Below are 20,588 nucleotides of genomic sequence, written 5' to 3'. Positions count from 1 at the left end.
ACGCTATCTAAATGCGCCTGTAATTTTTCGCGCATGCGCACTTGCGCCGTCAACTGACCTTCTTCGTGCGGCCTCGTCTAGCTGCAGACGAGGACATTGGTGGACTGTCAAACTCATTCTGATTAGTTTTGGTGCTGTATAATTCGCACCATGCCCGGTGTGGTTGAGATTCCGACGTTGCAGGAACTGAACGTCGAAGAGGTACGTCTGAAAGAATGAAAAACAAGCGGGTGTTAGCCTGAAGCTGCAGGAGTCGCACTGCTAACGTTAACCTGTTAAGTTCATTTAAATTAGCATAGTAGTGTATGCCTGTTAGTGAAGATAAAAAGAAAGCAGGAATTCGAAACTGGATAACTGATTTATTGACTACATATTGGCCTTGTTTTTAGCAGTGTTAGTGTAGTGAAGTGTCAGTGGTTTCATATTTCCATGTATTATTAAGGGTAACACTATAATGGGTAACTAACCTTTTTCTTAGTAACGTTAGGCTTATTATAGACACAAGACACGCATAAATTATGATGTACTTTGTAATTATGTGCCTATTGTTTTGGATCTTATTAATATCCAATTCAATAACAATACTAGCTACCTGACCTTTTGTCTCAATATCCAGGATATTTTTTAATGTCATACATATTAATTTTTTTTTGCTGGGGAAAATAATGTATTCACTTAAAGTCAAATAGGTAATTTTCTCCTACATCATGTGTGTTCTCAGGACTTTGCTGTTTTCTTTGCAGGTCAATGTATCATCAGCTGTACTGAAGGCTGCTGCTCATCACTATGGCTCTCAATGTGACAAGCCCAACAAAGAGTTCATGCTGTGCCGCTGGGAGGAGAAGGACCCCAGAAAGTGTCTGAAAGAAGGGAAGAAAGTCAATGAGTGTGCAGTCAACTTCTTCAGGTACTCAACACTTTCACTTGTTTGTCTTGATTTGGCTTTGAATCTTTTAGATGGATTTTGAAATTATGAGCTGTACATTGTAATTGTGAAGCAATTTGGTTTTTTTTATATATATAAATTTGCAATTCCTTCGGATAAGATTTCTCAGTATTTATTAGAGTTGGCAAAACTTCTACTCGACTTCGGTACCAAGAAATTAGAAAAATGTGACAATACCAGCATTTCCCTCTAGCATTTTGAGCGCTGTTGAACGGATTCTTAAACACCTCTGATTTGCCATTGTGTTAAACCACTCAATATATATGTCTCTGATTGGCCATTGTGTTGACACGCTTAACATATATGTCTGTGATTGGCTACAATGATCAACGCGTTGTCTTTGACTCTCTTTATCGAGCGTTTACACAGATACACACGGGAGTGTTTGAAAGCGGCGTCTATCAGTGGATATATTAGGGATATGATGATAGACGCCTGCTTTTTAACGCTCCCTTTTGTATCTGTGTAAGCGTTCTGTGAAGAGCGTCAAATATGTCATTGTTGATCATTGTAGCCAATCAGAGACATATATGTTGAGCGCGTCAACACAATGGCCAATCAGAGACATAGGCTGTATGTTTAGCGTGTGAACACAATGGCCAATCAGGATGTGTTTATTCTGTTCAACAGCGTTCATAATGCTAGAGGGAAATGCTTGTATGGTCACATTTTTAAATTTTGGTACCGAAGTTGGTACTTTTTGACTCTAGTATTTTTTTATCATTCTGATTTATTGGTGACCCATTCGCTAATCCATTACACCTCATCATTCTTACACCGGATCAAAGCGGCCGCTTCAAAGAAATTGACAGGCCAATGCCTCAGTATGTAGCCGAAATAAGAAATGAGGTCCTTGTCCTTCGCTGGTGGGTAAGTTAAGCACTTTGGCGATACCTAGTGCCTTCAGCTGGATGACGGCTCTGGTTATGGGCAGCCCCTCATTTCTTTTTTCGGCTACTTACTGACAACACTTGTCTGTCAATTTCTTCAAAGCGGCCGCTTTTAGGACAGCGGTTAGACAGTCTTTTTGGGCTCACCATCTTCTAACATTACACTCTGACACACCGTATCTCTTGGCTGCTTAACGAGAGTTGTTTGATGACATTTATCACCATTAGCTTAAAGTTTGCATCCACTGGCACTGTAAACTACCGGTAGTGTACAGTGGCGGGCGCTTCAGTCCTGGGTGAAAACACTTGTTTTACACGTATTTGGCGCTCCCTATTGTTGCGGGTGTATTATTGGCATATAATAGTCTAGAGCCTAAAAATAAGACGACCCCATATTTTCAGATATATTTCCAAGAGAAAAGAAAAAAATTACTGGTGGGGGGGATTTGGCACTTGGGCTTTGGACTTGCCCACACTGATTCGGCATTATGATTGATCAGATCGCCTGTCAATCAATCTCTCGGCGAAGGGTGAATTACTGTAGTCTTGGATTTTCAAATTGTAATGCAACTGCACATTGTCTGTCATGAATGGGCAAGTGTATGGATGGATTAACTTCTATAAATTAAAAAATATTATCATGGGGATGAGATTTATTCCCACGATATCAACATATTCCAGGTAAATGAATCAATATAAATGTAAGCGTAGGATATCTGTCTTTGCAGGATAGCAAATACTAAGATAGCGACACAAGAAGCGACAACCAATGCAAAAGTTTGTAAAGTAGTTTGGTTTTGGTTTCTGTCATTCCAAAGCCCTGTCCATATTTTTCTTAAACTTAAAACATTTACAAGAAAGGTTATTCAGGAGTCATTGGATATTTTACTAGCACAACCATAAAAAAGGTGCTGTCTGGAGAAGTTCCCTGGATGTCATGAAAATAAAAGGTATGTGTTTATGGTTTTCCAGGTGTTACTTGTGTGAAAGGGCACACAAATAGAGAGAAATTGCCTGCATTGCTCAGATTGGCTTTTATTTTATTATGTCCTTCAGCATTTTTGGCTTTCAGCATGGACAGAAAATGAGTCGTTGTGTCGTAGCTGGTTAGGACATAGTGTAAACCCCACTATTTGCATGTAATTCGTTTTTTAAATCACATATTGTCTGGTCTACAGGCAGATAAAGGGAAACTGTGCCGAGTCCTTCACAGAGTACTGGACCTGCCTGGATTACTCTAACCTGGCTGAGCTGCGCCACTGCCGTAAGCAGCAGAAGGAGTTTGATAGCTGTGTGCTGGAGAAGCTGGGCTGGGAGAGGCCTGACCTAGGAGATCTGTCCAAAGTGGGTCAAAATATTCATTACTTTATTTTAAACCTGTATTAGAAGTGGTTTCCATGTCGTTTTGGTCTTCCTCCATATCCTGTTCTTCACACCTTTGACCTCTCCCACAGGTGACCAAGGTGGCAACCTCTCGACCCGTGCCTGAAAACCCCTACCATTCAAGACCAAGACCTGAGCCCAACACTCCCATTGAGGCTGAGCTACAGCCATCCAAGCACGGCAGCCGCTTGTTCTTCTGGAACTGGTAAAAAGGGCCAATCGCTGTCCTATAAATATCATGATCTCAATGCTCCTGACCAGTGTGCCAGTGGTTGCGCTGTTATCCTAACGTATTGTGTAGAAATGTTAATAAATTTTGTGCACTCAAAACATGTTATCGAATTAAAAAAGATTTAATTTAAACTTGGCTTCAAGTTTCTTTTTGTCTACTTTATATAGATTTGACTGTTAAGAATGTTCTGGGTTCAGTACAACTTAAAAGTTTTGTTAACACAAAAATGAAAATTCTGTCATTATTTACTCATCTTCATGTTGAAGACTTTCGTTCATCTTCAGAACACAAATGAAGACATTTGAATGAAATCTGAGATTTCTGTCCCTCCATTGACAGTCAAGTCAAGTCAAGTTTATTTGTATAGCGCTTTTCACAATACAGATTGTATCAAAGCAGCTTCACAGTATTACATTTAAATAATACAACAAAGTTTGTTTCAAGAGGAATTTATTGATTGATAAAATTAAATTAAATATCCCCAAAATATCCCCAACTGAGCAAGCCAAAGGCAACAGTGGCAAGGAACCGAAAAACTCCATCAAGTGACCTAATGGTGTCCTAAAACTCCATCAGGTGACCTAATGGAGAAAAAAAACCTTGGGAGAACCCAGGCTCAGTCGGGGGCCAGTTCTCCTCTGGCATTTATGAGCTAGAGGCCGGATTGTAGTTTGAACTGTGGGATTATATGAATGCCTGGCTGAGGAGATGCGACTTTAATCTAGTTTTAAACTGGGAGAGCGAGTCTGAGCAACGAACAACAGTATCAGGAAGACTATTCCAGAGTTTTGGAGCCAAATGTGAAAATGCTCTCCCTCCTTTGGTGGTTCTGAATATCCTAGGTATGACCAAAAGCCTTGAATTTAGTGATCTTAAAGAGCGCGATGGATTATAGGGCGATAGAAGATCCGTTAAATAGACTGGAGCTAAGCCGTTTAGGGCTTTATAAGTCAGTAGCAATACCTTGTAATTAATACGGAACTTTATAGGTAACCAATGCAGTGATGATAAAATCGGTGTTATATGATCATATTTTCTTGATATTTTCATACAGTCCACACAACTGCCACTTTGTCATTTCAAAAAGTTCATAAAGAGATCAGTTTTGTCAAAATTTTCTTAAGTCACGATCACTTTATATGATGAACCGATTTAATTTAGGCTTTTATTCAATATAAACATTCATCAACGCACACAAGGGCTATCCGGACCCTCTACGACCGGAGCAGGAGCTTGGTTCGCATTGCCGGCAGTAAGTCAGACTTGTTCCCCTTGCATGTTGGACTCCGGCATGGCTGCCCTTTGTCACCGGTTCTGTTCATAATTTTTATGGACAGAATTTCTAGGTGCAGCCAGGGGCTGGAGGGTGTCCCGTTTGGGGACCACACGATTTCGTCTCTGCTTTTTGCGGATGATGTTGTCGTGTTGGTCTATCAGACCAGGACCTTCAGCATGCACTTGGACGGTTTGCAACTGAGTGTGAAGCGGCTGGGATGAGAATCAGCACCTCCAAATCCGAGGCCATGGTTCTCAGTCGGAAAAGGGTGGCTTGCTTGCTTCAGTTTGGTGGAGAGTTCCTGTCTCAAGTGGAGGAGTTCAAGTATCTTAGGGTCTTGTTCACTAGTGAGGGAAGGATGGAACGGGAGATTGACAGACGGACCGGTGCAGCTTCTGCAGTATGGCGGTCGATGTACCAGTCTGTCGTGGTGAAGAAGGAGCTGAGTTACAAGGCAAAGCTCTTGATTTACCGGTCAATCTATGTTCCTACTCTCACCTATGGTCATGAAAGGACAAGATCCCGGGTACAGCCGGCCGAAATGAGCTTTCTCCGCAGGGTGGCTGGGCGGTCCCTTAGAGATAGGGTGAGGAGCTCGGTAGAGTAGAGCCGCTGCTCCTCCACATCGAGAGGAGCCAGCTGAGGCGGCTCGGGCATCTGTTCTGGATGCCTCCTGGACGCCTTCAATGTTCCGGGCGCGTCCCACCAGGAGGAGACCCCAAGGAACACTTAGGACAGCTGGGGGGATTATGTCTCCCAGCTGGCCTGGGAACGCCTCGGTATTCCCCCGGAAGAGCAGAACCAGTGAGGTTCATTCTCGTGTTACGCTGGACGTTTGAGCTTCTGCAAGAACCAATGAGGTTCATTGTTGTGTTACGCAGCACGTTTGAGCTTCTGCAAGAACCAATGAGGTTCATTGTCGCGTTACGCTGGACGTTTGAGCTTCAGCAAGAACCAATGAGGTTCATTGTCATGTTACGCAGCACGTTTGAGCTTCAGCAAGAACCAATGAGGTTCATTGTCATGTTATGCAGCACGTTTGAGCTTCTACAAGAACCAATGAGGTTCATTCTCGTGTTACGCAGCACGTTTGAGCTTCAGCAAGAACCAATGAGGTTCATTGTCATGTTATGCAGCACGTTTGAGCTTCTACAAGAACCAATGAGGTTCATTCTCGTGTTACGCAGCACGTTTGAGCTTCAGCAAGAACCAATGAGGTTCATTCTCGTGTTACGCAGCACGTTTGAGGCAAGAACCAATGAGGTTCATTCTCGTGTTACGCAGCACGTTTGAGCTTCTGCAAGAACCAATGAGGTTCGTTGTCGCATTACGCTGGACGTTTGAACTTCTGCAAGAACCAATGAGGTTCATTGTTGTTACGTAGCACGTTTGAGCTTCAGCAAGAACCAATGAGGTTCATTGTCGTGTTACGCAGCACGTTTGAGCTTCAGCAAGAGCCAATGAGGTTCATTGTCATGTTACGCAGTACGTTAAATGTCATCTTTAGCCAATCTGAATACAAAACCTCAAAATAGCAATACAGTATATTTTAATATTTATTCTAGTGTGATGCCTGTACCCACAGACTTCCATTAGGTCCATTACTCTCAAAATCTGTCGGTTTATAAACTGACAGATGATTCTGTTCTAATCGACAGCATGCCACAAAAAGCATAAACTTTAATTGATTCTGGAGATTAAACACAATTATGAATTTACCCCTACCTTCCACAGTATGTGCGTGTGTTTTTGCTCTGTGTTCACCCTTAAAGCTTGTTATAAAGGTGCTTTCTTTCATTCACCTGGGCTGCTGTTCTGGCCAGACACCACCTCCTGTCTAAGTCCAGCAGTATGGTGTGTGTTTTAAAACCAGATTGTGGCTGTGTAGTGTCATGGACCTCAGGGGCTGGAGACTCAGCCCCCTTGGGTAAAGGCCAATTTCCCCCAGAGCTCCCTCCTCACTTCCTTACCAGCCCCTGGAGCAGGACTGTCTGAACAACACGACAAGTTCAAAGAGTCAGTAGTGCACTGCCACAGAGCAGCACAGGTCAATTGGCCCTACAGGCAACAGCACTGCTGCCTTAAGAAAATAAACCTGTGTGCAAAGCTCCATTTTTCAGAATATTTTTATAACAAGTTTTCATGTTAACCTTTATGACATGCAGGTAAAAGGCCCTTACTGTCCCGGTAAAATGATGCTCATTTTCTATAAACTAATGTGGAGAGTTTTCTGGGAGGTCCCACATGTGAAATTTAATCAAACTGTGGAACTAAATCTGTTCTTTTTTCCCCCCTCCCTCATATGTGCAAATTTACTCAAGAGTCCTCTTGCCCCATACAAGTCAAACGTCATTCTGGATGAAACTCGTACTCTTTCAAGAACAAAAGTAAACTGATGTCAGATTGCAGCCTGAGAGGCAAAGCTGAATTTGCTCTGACATTTTCTTGGCTAGAAAGTCAGAATAGAGCAGAGCCAGTTTTGTGCCAGTTACAGAGGAATTATGGGATAGGAGCCCTGCGGGTATCAGATCAAGGGATATATGACACATACTAAGAGTACCAGTTTAAACACTGTGGCAAAACAATAACTAAACTGATAATAACAAGATTTGTAAGCTATAAAACAATGTCGCCTTGAAAATGTTCAAATTACAGCAGGGTCGTCGCTAAAATTACCAGGGCCTGGGATCAGTTTTAATGGGGTCTTCCTAGTTAATGCTCATCAGAGATGAACCCGCTTTACAGTAAAGCTTGATTTGAGACAAAATAAAACAAACCATGAGAGGTCATCCAATACCAGTGATTTTACTGCACATGGAAAGCATGATGTGAAAAACTCTACATACAATTCTACATAAAATATTGTTAATTGGCCTAATTGTAGGCATCATATTATTTTGGCGAATTAATACAGAATTCTACTGATAATGTGCAATTATAAGTATCTCGTCTGTGTATTTCGGCTGTTTACGGCTTCAATGACATAATCCAATCAGAATAGAGTTGAAACTGTCACTTTTAAATATAAAAATCTTTGGTAAATGTAAACGGAAGATAGATGCTATTTCTTTAGAATTTTTTTAATTAAATTTTTTGGGCTAAGAAGTGACATTGATTCACTTAGTGGAAAATATTTGACATGTAACCGGACTGCTGTACCATGCCGGAAGATTTCACCCAAGAACGCAGTGATAGATGTAAGAACTCCACCCTTATAACCAGAGCTGCAAAAGCAAAAAGACAAAATATTCATCCTGGCAGTCATAATTTTTATGCTTAGCCAGCGAAGGCTAACTTTTTCCTCTTGGACTCACAATTAGGCCAAATGCATGTCAATCATTATTTGCAAGCATTACTAAACTGCTGCTCAAACTAAGGGTTAGTGATTTGATAATTACAAATCATACAACTTAAGTAGAGCTTCAGATTCAAATGTAGAGTACATTAAAAACCACTCTAAAACCAAGACCAGCTTGGCCAGTCTGCACATTTTTTTATTATTATTATTATTATTTGGCTTGGTATTTTGTTTGAATCCATAAGTAAGAATGTTCCTCTGAACATTTTTGTAATACTGCACTGTAAAAAATTATATGATTAATAAGTTATGACAACATATGTTTTTACATTGCTTTAACTCATCAAAAGAAGTTAAGCAATTTTCAACTTTTTAATATAAATTATACAAGATACACTTTTTAAAAGTCAGTTTAATGTTATTTAATTTGAAGTGACTTAAACACCCAAGTTGACAGTACAATTTTTTTTTTTTTTTTTTTTTTTTTTTTTTTTTTTTTTTTTTTTACAGTGTGTTTACTACTTAAGGGATAGTTCACCCAAAAATGAAAATTCTGCCATCATTTACTCACCCTCATGTTGTTTCAAACCTGTATGAGTTTCTTTCTTCTGCTGAACACAAAAGAAGATATTCTGAAGAACATTATGATGCAAACAACATTGGACCCCATTGACTTTAATTGTATGGACCAAAAAAAAAAAAAAAAAGACTGATTATCCAATATAATATCCAATAATTTGGATATTTTCCAAAATATATTTTTTTGTGTTCCACATAAGTCATACAGATTTTATGGAAAGATATTTTTGGTGAACTACCCCTTTAAGGACTAGCAAGTCGAGTACCATTGTTGTCATAGAGCCAAAAGTGTCTTAACTGCAAAATTCCCTCTAGATATCCTAAGGTGCGGTCCGATCCACAGACTCCCTCAGGAAACCTCACCAGCGGTGACGGTGACCCGGGCCGCTCTGCAGGTCCGCGCAGGGAGGCCTGAGTCTGGAGGCAGGGCCCGGGGGCTCGTGGCAGCGCTAGTTCAGACCTCAACAAAGGAAATGGAGGTCAGTGTTGGTCGACTCGGCCCCGGCGCAGGAAGCATGCTTTGGCAGCGGAAAGAAATACAATACTGGACTTTCACAAAGCAACAGCCCGCACGGGAGTCCACGGTGCTAAAACACTCAAACAAACTAGCTCATTCTCATCCCTAAACTGTCAATATTCCTATTGTTCGCCACAGACTTTGACAGGATCAAATAAATATTTGAGGCGGTGATGTGCACAAACCGCTTGTTGCCTAGTGTAACCTTATCATCCAGTCATCGGGCCACATGTATGCAAGCCAGGGGACATGATGTTATGAAGCGTGAGCTACGACCTGTTCTGAGGCCTCACCGAACCAGGACCTGCCGCCTGTGTGATATGTTGAAACAACCTATCGATTGTGGTTGTGTCTCGGTGTATGCGGCTAACTGTAGTTTTAACTCCTTGTTGCGTCTGTTTTGCAGCAAGACCGCATGTTATATGTTTACTTGAAGCTTTCTCCTTGTCTCTGATTTGGCGTGTTGAGAGGCGCTTTCATGTTTCCACTTAAAATGGCCTCTCACTCGAGTGGCTTTGAACTCACATGCAGGTCTAAGTAAAATACACAGGCTGCCACAGTCTGTAGACTAGCGCTCCAGATGTCACTGTGTGGAACAATACATGCATATTGCAGGATAACGCACCACTTGATCCATACCATAACTATAATGGGCCCTGCTTTTTAATGGGATTAATGTCATGTGTTTGACAGGGCAGAGTGATTTTACTCATGAACACATGCAGAACTCAAATGGCAGTTGGCAGAATACAAGAAACACACTGAACACCTTGATAGTCTCCACCAAAAAAAAGGACTGTTTGTAATAAGGTACAACAGCAAGATGTTCATACAATGGTACCAGACGATTACCAAAGTCACATAGCATGGTATTTAGGCTACATGGTACTTTAATTGTACACTAAACAATAAAGGTAACATGGTGATACCACGGATTTTTGGATATCTACAATAGTAACAGCATAGTATTCTTCTGAAATACCATGTACATATCATGGTACATGATGGAGGGGAACGAGATATTGTGGCCACAATTTTGTTAACAAATTAGTACAACGTTGTTAATACCACGATTGATCTAAAACAAGGGAATTAATTTATAAGCATGGCTGCAAATTAATCATTTGTGGGAATTAATCTTAAATTGTGGCTATATGATATCTATGTTATGTATCTGTCTGTTTTTCTTCAGAGCACCCATTTTACATTGCAGATCCACCAAGACACCATTTATTTTTATACTTTGTGCACTATCAGTGGTGCGCAGTGGTAATCTGAAATGAGGCAAAGTAAATTCATGTCCCAGTTACACTTAATGTTGTTGTAATGATTTGGTTGTGGTGGTGAGACAGCATTCAGCAGACAGAGTGAGAATCCAATCGCAGTGTATTAACAAATGTAATCCAAGGTCATAGTCCATACCAGGCAGAGGGTCAAGCACATGTAAACAGTCCGAAATACAAATCCAATCCACAGAGGAAGACAGGAACAAGAAAAAAAAAAAAAAAACCCAAGAACTGCTCAAAATGCTGACAGAGTGTGAACTCAAACAAACAAGACTTCATACTGAATGATGGCAAAAGGCGTTTAAATAGACAGGGTGATGATCAAATGAAACAAGACACAGCTGAAACAGATAAATTAATAATGAGCAGAGGATTCTGGGAAATGAAGTCCAGGAATAACAGAGTCTATGGAAACGGTAAGGGACTAGGCTGCCATCAGTTGACACATGATGGCACCTGCAGCTGACAGATGTAACAGTTGTCATATTTTCCAGGTTAAAAACAAAAATCAAATACAAATCTGTTTTGTATTTTTACATTGACTATGCAATTAATGTTCTATTTATTAAAACCAAGTATAGATCTCATTAACAGTAACAATTTAAACAATATATTTTATTTGTGAACTGATGTTCGGCTGTTCTTTTGGAAAACCAGGTTCTGGAAGGGTTTAAATTGAGACAGTATGTAATTTCTTACTTTTAATTGAATGTATCATATGTGTTGTCTTGTTAAATACCAATAAAAAAAAGTTAAAAAAAAAAAGTCAATGGACTCAGGGGAGGCAAGAGAGATGTGGACACCTGCTGTAACTTTACCTGCTGGTGTCGCTGTTGGACAGTGTTGCTTCAGACATGTAGGGATTTATACAGTGATTTATAAAAAAAGATATGTTTTTTTAAAGTTTAAAAGTTGTAGTCCCCAGTTATTGTAATTGAATGGGAAATTCATTCTGAAGACTTACATTCTTAAAAATGTCTCCTATTGTGTTTCGCCGAAGAAGAAAAAAAAGATGCGAAAGAAAGAGGTGAGTAAATAATGACAAAATTTCCATTTTTTGGGTGTACTGTCCCTTTAAGATGCTCTTCTACTCTATGGATGAATATTCTCCTCTACTATATGGATGGATGTTTACATTGTAGAAAATTCTTGTGGTTAGAATGATTAAGATATTAAATTAATTAATGTAAAATAAGAGAATGTAGTAGGATAGTGCTTGTTTAACAAGCAAATTCCACCCAGCTTTTAGGCTACCTCAGCTGACACATTTGTGTTCGCGCACCATCCCTTGTCCTCCAGTGGTGGTTTAGTAGTAGGCTATGTATCCTTGCTAAAAAACACAAAACACACACACACATTGAAATATCTGATATAGCTGATGTCTACTTAGCTCTTTGCATTCCAAACGGCATATGAAGGGTTTTCTGTTTAGAAAAGGCTTGTGACAGCCTCGATTGAGCTATCCACTTAGAAGTTTTTGTTTTGTTTTTTTTACAACCAAAATTGGTGCTAAACCCTGGACAAGACAGCACAGGTGTGTACCATTTTGACCACACCTGAGCAACGGTAGAAAACGCTCATATTTTGCTTGTTTATCAATCGCACGCTCTCGTAACCGTTATGTTGGCGCGAACAAGCGCGTGTTGAAATGGAAAGGTGTCAGTTTGATTGCTTGTTTATTTTCTGAATTGGCTGCATAATGCGACATTGCGCGGGACTGTTAACGTTTTTGGAAAGTGTCAGTGCGTCACAAATCTTTTGTAAACCGATACTGAAGTATGTGATGACACGCGACGTCTAAACGCATCCCGACCTTCCTGCAGGTGTCGCCACACTTTTCCAGAAATAGTTGCAGAGCTCCAGCCACCCTAACATGACCGTTTTTACATGGCAACTGCGCTGAGTACTCTGGAGTGTACGCATGCTTTGAATGCAACAAGCCTGGCTGGAGGCTCCATACTTGACTTCATATTGTATATAGATAGATAAACAAATAGTGGAGTGATTGATTGCTCATTAAAAGAGGTTCCAGTGAATGACAGGCCCAGCTGTTGACAGCTGAGGGGATGTGGAGTAGGGCAGCAGATGAGGGCATGGGGCTCAGGATTTGAAAAGGAGGAAAACGGGCCCAGCGGTGCAGATCCTCTTGGGCCAGCCCTGTGTTTGTTTTGGCTCGTGACCAGCCTCCCATTTCTCCTTCTGAGATACAGCTTTCAGGACTATTTACAGCCCTGGTTCGTGCAAGCACCAAATCCTTTTCTCTTTTTTTTCTCTCTCACTCCTTACCCTCATTTCTTGTCAGAAGGGCAGTGTTATATACGGCATTGTTTGTTGAAACTTCAACCTCGATTCATTGGTTTCGCTCAATGAAGGGAGAATAATCACGGTATCCCATGGGCAAGACTTGGCCGATGATGAACTGAGATGTTCAGGGGATAGTTCATCCAGAAATTAAACTCCTTGTCATCATTTATTCACCCTCATGTCATTGCTGTTTTTTCTTGGAGCTATTTCTTTCCCAGTTCACTTTTTCACATAACGACAGTTCACAGTGACCAAAAAAAAAAAAGGGAAAGTGCTTCAAAAAGAAAAAAGCCAAGAACAAAGTTGTTCATGTTTCTTGTGCACTATATTCCAAGTCTTCTGAAGTCATACATTATTATGTGAGAAATTGAGTTAGTTATTTAATGAAAATCTTCCCCTCCACTGCAGCTCTTAAAAATCAATCTCTATTTAGGATTTTCTAACTGGTGTACCTGAAACACAAAGGAAATTGTTAAAATGTCAAAGCAGCTTCTTTTCCATTCAACAAAAAATGCTTGCTAATCAGGTGGCAATTAAAAACCACAACCACGTGGCGCATGTCACCACTGTGAAAAGATTTTAAATATAGTGCACATGTAAAATGAATTCATTTGCTTAAAAGGTATTTTTCACCGTTTTGAACAACTGTCCTTTTTGAAATTTTATTTTTTAGGTTACACAAGAAAATAATAACATCATACAGGTCTGGAACGACATGGTGGTTAAATAATGACATCTTAAATTATTTTTAGATGCATTGCAATTAAACTCGCCATACTCTTGAGAGAATCCTGTGGACTATCTTTCCATCCACTCCTTTGATTTTTCTTTTTCTTTCTGAGATGGAGTTACATCATTCAGGCTCTCCAGCCAATGCATGCAATCATCAAACAAGCCTCTGCAGTTTTTTATTCAAACTATTCACTGTCTTTTTGTCCATGCCGACACATTCCTGGAGGGTTATTTCCTTGATTTCTCCAAACATCTTGGCACCGTCTTGCAAGCAACAGCATATATTTGCTTCTCCCAAGCAAACAGCGAGATCTCATGTCAGCTCACTGGTTGGCACTCCACCGAATGCTTCCTGAAGGCAGTTGCTCATTTCCCATACGTATCTGCCTACATGTCATTTTAATGCATTTGTGTATGTGGTTTCAGGGCTTTTGGAGAGAGCGTGAAGGGGAGGAGGTGCAGGATGGAGACATTCTTCTTCTGTGCGCTCATCTAAACAGATTGAGTTAAAAGCTGTACTGAGCGGTGCGGCCGAGCTCCTTTGGTGGTACGTATCTGACTCTGCTCGGAGCTGGGCTTGAGTTTCCTATGGATGTCAAGGTGTGTTAAGCTTTCCCTGCAACTCGAGTTTCTTGGGCCGTGGTGGGCCGTCAGTCACTGTGGACCACCTCCCACTCCAACCCTGGATCTGATCCACACGCTGCTGAGCTCTGGGAGTCCCAGACCCTTCACCTTCTATTGTCCATTTTCATGACTTTCTTTATCTAATGTTTCAATAGTTGACCATGGTTCCAATCCATCTCTCCACCTACAAATACTGTATCTATGCGTCAAACTGATTCATGTAAGATGTATGGACATGGTTTTAGATTTTTGCAATTACACTCTTAAAAATATATATACATGGTTCAATGTTGCGCTCCTTTCACTTCTTTACTGCACTGTTAAATAATAAAAAAAACTTTATTTTAAATAATTAATCAATTAATAAATCTTAGACTTAATTACATTTGAATTTTTAATTTTTGAAATTATTTATTTATTTGTTGATGAATTCATTTTAAATTAGTTCTTTTTTTCAGCATGGTTTGAACCTTAACAAGCTTGCCATTTATTTATAAAGAAACAAGTTCAAATTAATTAAAATAAAAAAATAAATATATAAAAAAATATTTAAAAAAAAGTTCCACCCTGATGAAACCAGCAAAATAATAAAGAAAGAAAGAATGAAAGAAAGAAAGAAAGAAAGAAAGAAAGAACCACACTTATTAAAAGAAACATGCATAGTTGGTGGCAGCATACCCATCCAAAGTTCCTTGGTTAACCAGTTCCACCAGATAGACCATGCTGGTCAACCGACTGGACCAGCACTGAACCAGACCGTAATAAAGTTCTTACGTTCTTCATTGAAAATCTTCCCCACTGCTGCAGGTCTTGCATGAATTCTCTGATGAACTTAAAGTCCCCCTGTAGTCAATAATTTGTTCCTGTAAAACTCATCGTTGATCCCCAAAATGACACATTTAAACGTTTTTTTCCTTTGAAATTTTTCTTCATGCCTTAAAATATCTTGAATGTAACTCTACACCCTTGCCACATTTAGTATACACGGTTCTATGAATATCCAAATTAGCCCCGCCTCCACTCACTCACACCAGCTCAGAGATCCACCCATTGACGATCACACGTTGACATGATTGGTTACAAGGTAGTTTGTGACGTCAGAAACACCAGCGATTTCAAACCGTGCTTTTTGAGACTGTCTTTGGTTCACTGCAGTTTTAAGGAGAAAATACTCAGCAATGTTGACTTATGAATTTGCAAATGGTTTGTCTTAAAGCAAATTAAAAACACCACATAGACATAAAAATTAAAAACTTTTTTTTTTTCTTTTTTTTTTACCACAGGAAGACTTTAAAATGCTCCAAAGTTTAACCTTTTACTTTGGTTCATCCCATAAGGTTCATCCCATAATGAAGTTCTATTTTTTTTAACCTTCTCATGTGTATACACCTTTCCTAATTTTCTTTTTTGTACCTTGCTATAACTTCCAGGTTTTATTGACTCATACGGTCTTGACCGCCACGTCATTCATTGCTTCTGTGGAGTTTTCCAGCTGTATTGGCTCTGCGACATTATTTAGTGGTTCTTCCATTCAACAGAACCGCCGTGTTTCCGCGTGCTGCCTGGACGTCCAAGTAAAGCCACGAGTCAAAGGAGGTGTGTTTGTTCCAGGGAACCACAGGATAGTGTGGGTCGGAAGAATCCTGTTTACTGGTGAAAGCCACACTGCTGCAGCTGCTCACTGGGAACAAGCGGCAAATCCAGGGAAGTCAAGCGCTTAGTCACTGGTTGGACGACACAATAGTCTTGGCGCTTGACATGAGAATGCGAAAGGATCTGGATTCTCCAGCGCATTGTCTGAGAGAGACCTCTGCACACTGTAATGAAGTATGAATTCCTCTGTTTATGATGGATTCACTCAGCCATCCTGGAAATCAAAAGAAGGATGTGAGGATCGGTTCATGATCTCGCTGTGTGTCGGTGTGTTAAAGGTTCAGATTATATTTACACTGCAGACCTCATTCAGTGACAGGAAAGCTGGAAGTGTTTAGCTGGTAGAAGGATCCTGAATCCAATTCAGTTTTGTCACTCAATGTAAAGGTCAGTGCTTTTGACATGATTACAACCATATTCATCAGGTCTCATGACTTCATTCTTGTTTACCGTGACCTTCCTACCCTTTCCACTTCCACCAGCTATTTAGATTAACGCCGAATGACAACAGATCTTATTGCGATCTTTGCCGTAACAACTAACAGAACTTGACTTGCAAATGGTGGTCGACCCATATGGGTTTCTCATAGACATAATTGCTGAAACTAAATGAACGTTTATTTGACTCAAATTCATTCAAGAATATTCAAGGGGGGAAAACGGCAGACTTCTATATTCCATCATAAAGTAAAGACAAACCTCTCCTTTTAATTCACTAGTAAGTATTTGAATTGGCCACACCCACAGGAATTTTCCCATTTCTTCTTTGTCTTGAAAAACTTTTCTAGTTCAAAATTACATTCGTATGAATGACTTTCAGTTAATCTTAATGCTTCTTACAGGATTGTCACTAATAAATGGTGGGACTACTTGTTGGGGATGAACGCGCCCCCCTCCTCTCCTCTACACACCCAGTACAACAGAGAAAAAGGTGCCCATTAGCAACATAAATTCACGGACCGAGAATTCCCAGCAATGGCCATGAATCCTTACATTTTAATTCAAATGGCAATTCTGCTTCCTGTTTACTACTTCCATACAATTCTGGATCTCTTACAGCCTTGTTAAGTGTAGTTTGATGGTTCATGGGGCATGATTAAATGTTAATTTAAAATTATTGTCTTAACTTGTTAAATTGTCAGCCCTGGTCTACACTTATTTTACACCAAGTCATTAGAGTCTAGTTATTTTTGTAGTAATGCCGACAGAAGAAAGAACAAGTGCGTTGTTAACCCTCTGGTGGTCTTCGCGTGTCAGTCAAAAATGACCGAATTGTTTTTTATTTCCATGAAATGAATGTACTATATTTTAGTCTGATAATGTTTTTTATTTAATATTTTGTATTTTTAGTCACTTTTTGAGCATAAACCTGAAAATGAAATTTCCAACTTAAACTGTCGTAAATCTTGAATGCTTTAGAGCACAGACTTAAGTTTGATCTATTTTCAAAGACAACACTTGGCATATTATTGCTGAAAACTTAAAAGTTACAGAATTTGACGTTTATTGTTATGAAAAAATGCACAAAACTACTATTTTGGCCACAGTACCAAAAGTTTTCACTAGATGAAATTCGTCTCACATTCATTTCCAATGCGGTCATTTTTGACCATTTAACCTTTTTGAATCATGTCCATGATTTTTTATTGTGTTCACATAGCAAGTGCCAAAACCGTTCGTACAAGTCAAAAATTCTAACAAAAAACAAAGCGTAAACATTTTTGGTAAAAAATGACCGAAAAGCACCCAGGGGCTGTATGTAGAATTCAGAAACCCTGGATGTTAGCGACACCGTTAAGTGAACTGCAGCCGAGCACTTACTGCTCATCCTCTCACACGTGCACACATAACATACAAGAGACTCAATGCCCCGATATAGTCAAGTCAAGTCAAGTCAAGTCAAGTCAAGTATATTTGTATAGCGCTTTTCACAATACAGATTGTATCAAAGCAACTTCACAGTATTAAATTAAAATAATACAACAAGGTTTGTTTCTAGTGGAATTTATTGATTGATCAAATTAAATTAAATATCCCCAAAATATCCCCAACTGAGCAAGCCAAAGGCAACAGTGGCAAGGAACATAAAAACTCCATCAAGTGACCTAATGGTGTCCTATCAGGTGACCTAATGGAGAAAAAAAAACCTTGGGAGAACCCAGGCTCAGTCGGGGGCCAGTTCTCCTCTGGCATTTATGAGCTAGAGGCCGGATTGTAGTTTGAACTGTAAGATTAAAAATATTATATGAATGCCTGGCTGAAGAGATGCGACTTTAATCTAGTTTTAAACTGGGAGAGCGAGTCTGAGCAACGAACAGTATCAGGAAGACTATTCCAGAGTTTTGGAGCCAAATGTGAAAATGCTCTCCCTCCTTTGGTGGTTCTGGATATCCTAGGTATGACCAAAAGCCTTGAATTTAGTGATCTTAAAGAGCGCGATGGATTATAGGGCGATAGAAGATCCGTTAAATAGACTGGAGCTAAGCCGTTTAGGGCTTTATAAGTCAGTAGCAATACCTTGTAATTAATACGGAACTTTATAGGTAACCAATGCAGTGATGATAAAATCGGTGTTATATGATCATATTTTCTTGATCTAGTAAGAACTCTAGCGGCAGCATTTTGGACTAACTGTAGCTTGTTTATTGATATACTCACAGCTGTTGTTGTTGTTCTTGAAGTTGGAAATACCTTTGGAGTGATTTACTTTTGTTTTAACAAACATCCAGACATCATCCGCACTGTTGAGAGTGACGTTTATATGTATGTAAATGTGCTGCGTGCTTTCCTCTAATATATAGATATTAGGAGATATCAGACTCAAGAGAGAGATGAATGAGCACAATGCTTTATTGAACTGTGTCCAGAGCAGTCGAGTATAGACAACAAACTATGAGTAATGCAAGTATAATGCTTCAGTTCTGAGGTTTGCAGGTGAAGATAGAGGAGGTGACTTCAACTGGTAAGTATATTTTAGTCCCAGACAGCAACATAGTGTAGTTGGCCCTGATCCTGCCCACATCTGGTACACATGGATTCCACACGGCCCAGATGTGGGCCGGATCTGGGCCGACACTATGTTGCTGTCTGGGGTTGCCGTTAGAGTGAATGAAGACAATCAATGTCTTTGTCTTACAGGATTGCAGGAACGCTGGCGGGACGCTGGAGAACAGACGAGGGAACTAGACAGGATCTTGGAGAAATCTTAGAGGATAACTATCTCAGGTGGACCAGACCATGAGTGTGACTGAGGTGTGTGCTTAAACACCGTGCGCTGATCAAGTGCAGGAGGAATGCTGGGAATTGTAGTTTTGAGTGATATGGCTGTATGGAGTGCATGAGGGAACCGCAGACAGGTGAACTATGACAATAGCCCCTTTAAATAATTAATATTTTTAATATAATCATTTGAATATTTCAAAGTTATAGTTTCTAACAAATGCTTTAATTTTAAAATGAGCATTTTTATTTTCATGTTTTGTCCCAGTGGGTTTGGTTAAGCATTTTCAATTAAGTGCATCACTGTGGGGCATCCATGTGACTAGCCAATACAATTATATAAAATCTGCTGTCAAACATTTCTGAGGTGAGATTAGTTCACCAATGTATGGACATGAGCGGCACAGACAGTAGCTGAGGTTTGAAGCAGACCCGCACATTGAAAGCGAGTCCCCGGTTCATGCCAGGCAACTGTGTGGTTCGGGTGTTTTGTGTGAACACTGATGTGATGTGATGTGAATGAGAGATGAAGTCCAGTCCACCCGTCCAACTTCCTGAACACAAATAAGCACCTCACTTCCACGTTTGCCTTGCCTGTTAGTGTCCAGCCGTACACAACCCAATTACAACCACCATGGCTTTAATTGTGTATGCGGTGAGTTTGCGAATACTAAGTAAAATAACTTTTTGCAAAGAAAAATAAACGACAGAGGATTTTTCCTGGGAGGAAACCTTTAGTTTACTATATGACATGTTTCTTAATAGTGCTAAAGTGTTCTGTGTTCTTTAAATAAACAATGGGGAGTTTTGCATAGAGGGGCATGAAAGAATGCAGGATTTCACTGCTCCTCGCACACATGTCAGCAATTTGGCTGCCTTGTGTATTTTGGATGTTAAAAAAAAAAGCAGCATTTCAAAGTAAACGAAAGAGGGAGAGTCTTATCCGCCTGGCAGCTGCGCTCGGTACCAAATTGCTTTCAGCTGATACTCTGCTGCTCAAACTTGCTTGGGTAATGTCAAGTGATGCATTGCAATACTGAGAAAACAACACAGACAAAAATAAATAAGGGGAGAGAAAATGGTGGAAAGTTCCTATGCTTATCCTTGGGCTTCACCTCTGAGACCCCTGTTGTGCATTGTCCATCTAGGCCTGAGACAAGCAGTAGACGAAAGACGAGCTTAGACCTGGACAGGAGTACAGAGGCATTTATTTTGCAATGACAGTGATGCACCTTAAAAATGGCACATGCAAATATATATTTGCAAACATTTTAGTAAACAGGTTGTGTAATTTATGACAAAAAAATACAGTTGAATTTTTTTTTAGTTAGTAGTGATATCATCAAAAAAAAGCGAGCTGGTATCGCCGGCGATACCGTAGACCTCAGGGGGTTAAAGGCACACTATGCAAGATTGGTACCTTAATATAACAGCTTCGAAATTATTTTGATGGTAAACAAATTCGTAGTAGGGCGAATCATCCCGATAGCAAAGCAGGGGGGACGCCGCTGGCAAAACCAGCAATGCAAGTTTGAGAGGTGGCGCCCCGACAAATCTCGCGAGAATCACGACTTGCTTTACGGCACGATGTCACATACATCAACAACATATGAAGCAGCCTCTATGGAAGACACTAGCACGCATTTCAG

At 40.1% G+C, this 20,588-nt stretch overlaps 2 protein-coding genes across 3 annotated transcripts in view; one reads left to right on the top strand and one right to left on the bottom strand.

The window, feature by feature from the left end:
* Positions 1–20,588, bottom strand: part of anxa3b (annexin A3b) — a 255,961-nt gene that overhangs the window by 87,956 nt on the left and 147,417 nt on the right. The gene's annotated exons all lie outside the window — the stretch shown is intronic.
* ndufa8 (NADH:ubiquinone oxidoreductase subunit A8) lies at positions 36–3,587 on the top strand. Its single transcript, XM_082158841.1, has 4 exons — positions 36–201; positions 744–907; positions 3,015–3,180; positions 3,291–3,587. The coding sequence occupies exons 1-4, from the start codon at positions 151–153 to the stop codon at positions 3,426–3,428; spliced, it is 519 nt and encodes a 172-aa protein (XP_082014967.1). The 5' UTR covers positions 36–150; the 3' UTR covers positions 3,429–3,587.

This window comes from Leuciscus leuciscus (assembly GCF_965113295.1).
Source record: "Leuciscus leuciscus genome assembly, chromosome: 24".
In the NCBI taxonomy this organism is placed as follows: Eukaryota; Metazoa; Chordata; class Actinopteri; order Cypriniformes; family Leuciscidae; genus Leuciscus; species Leuciscus leuciscus.
The sequence above is the reverse complement of the archived record's forward strand: the minus strand, read 5'-3'. Positions and strand labels throughout refer to the sequence as shown.

Excerpts from the sequence above, each read along its gene's own strand:
- ndufa8 (XM_082158841.1), top strand. The coding sequence starts at position 151 with ATGCCCGGTGTGGTTGAGATTCCGACGTTGCAGGAACTGAACGTCGAA. Across the intron at positions 908-3,014 it reads TGTGCAGTCAACTTCTTCAG|GCAGATAAAGGGAAACTGTG; the intron begins GTACTCAACACT and ends TCTGGTCTACAG. Across the intron at positions 3,181-3,290 it reads ACCTAGGAGATCTGTCCAAA|GTGACCAAGGTGGCAACCTC; the intron begins GTGGGTCAAAAT and ends CCTCTCCCACAG.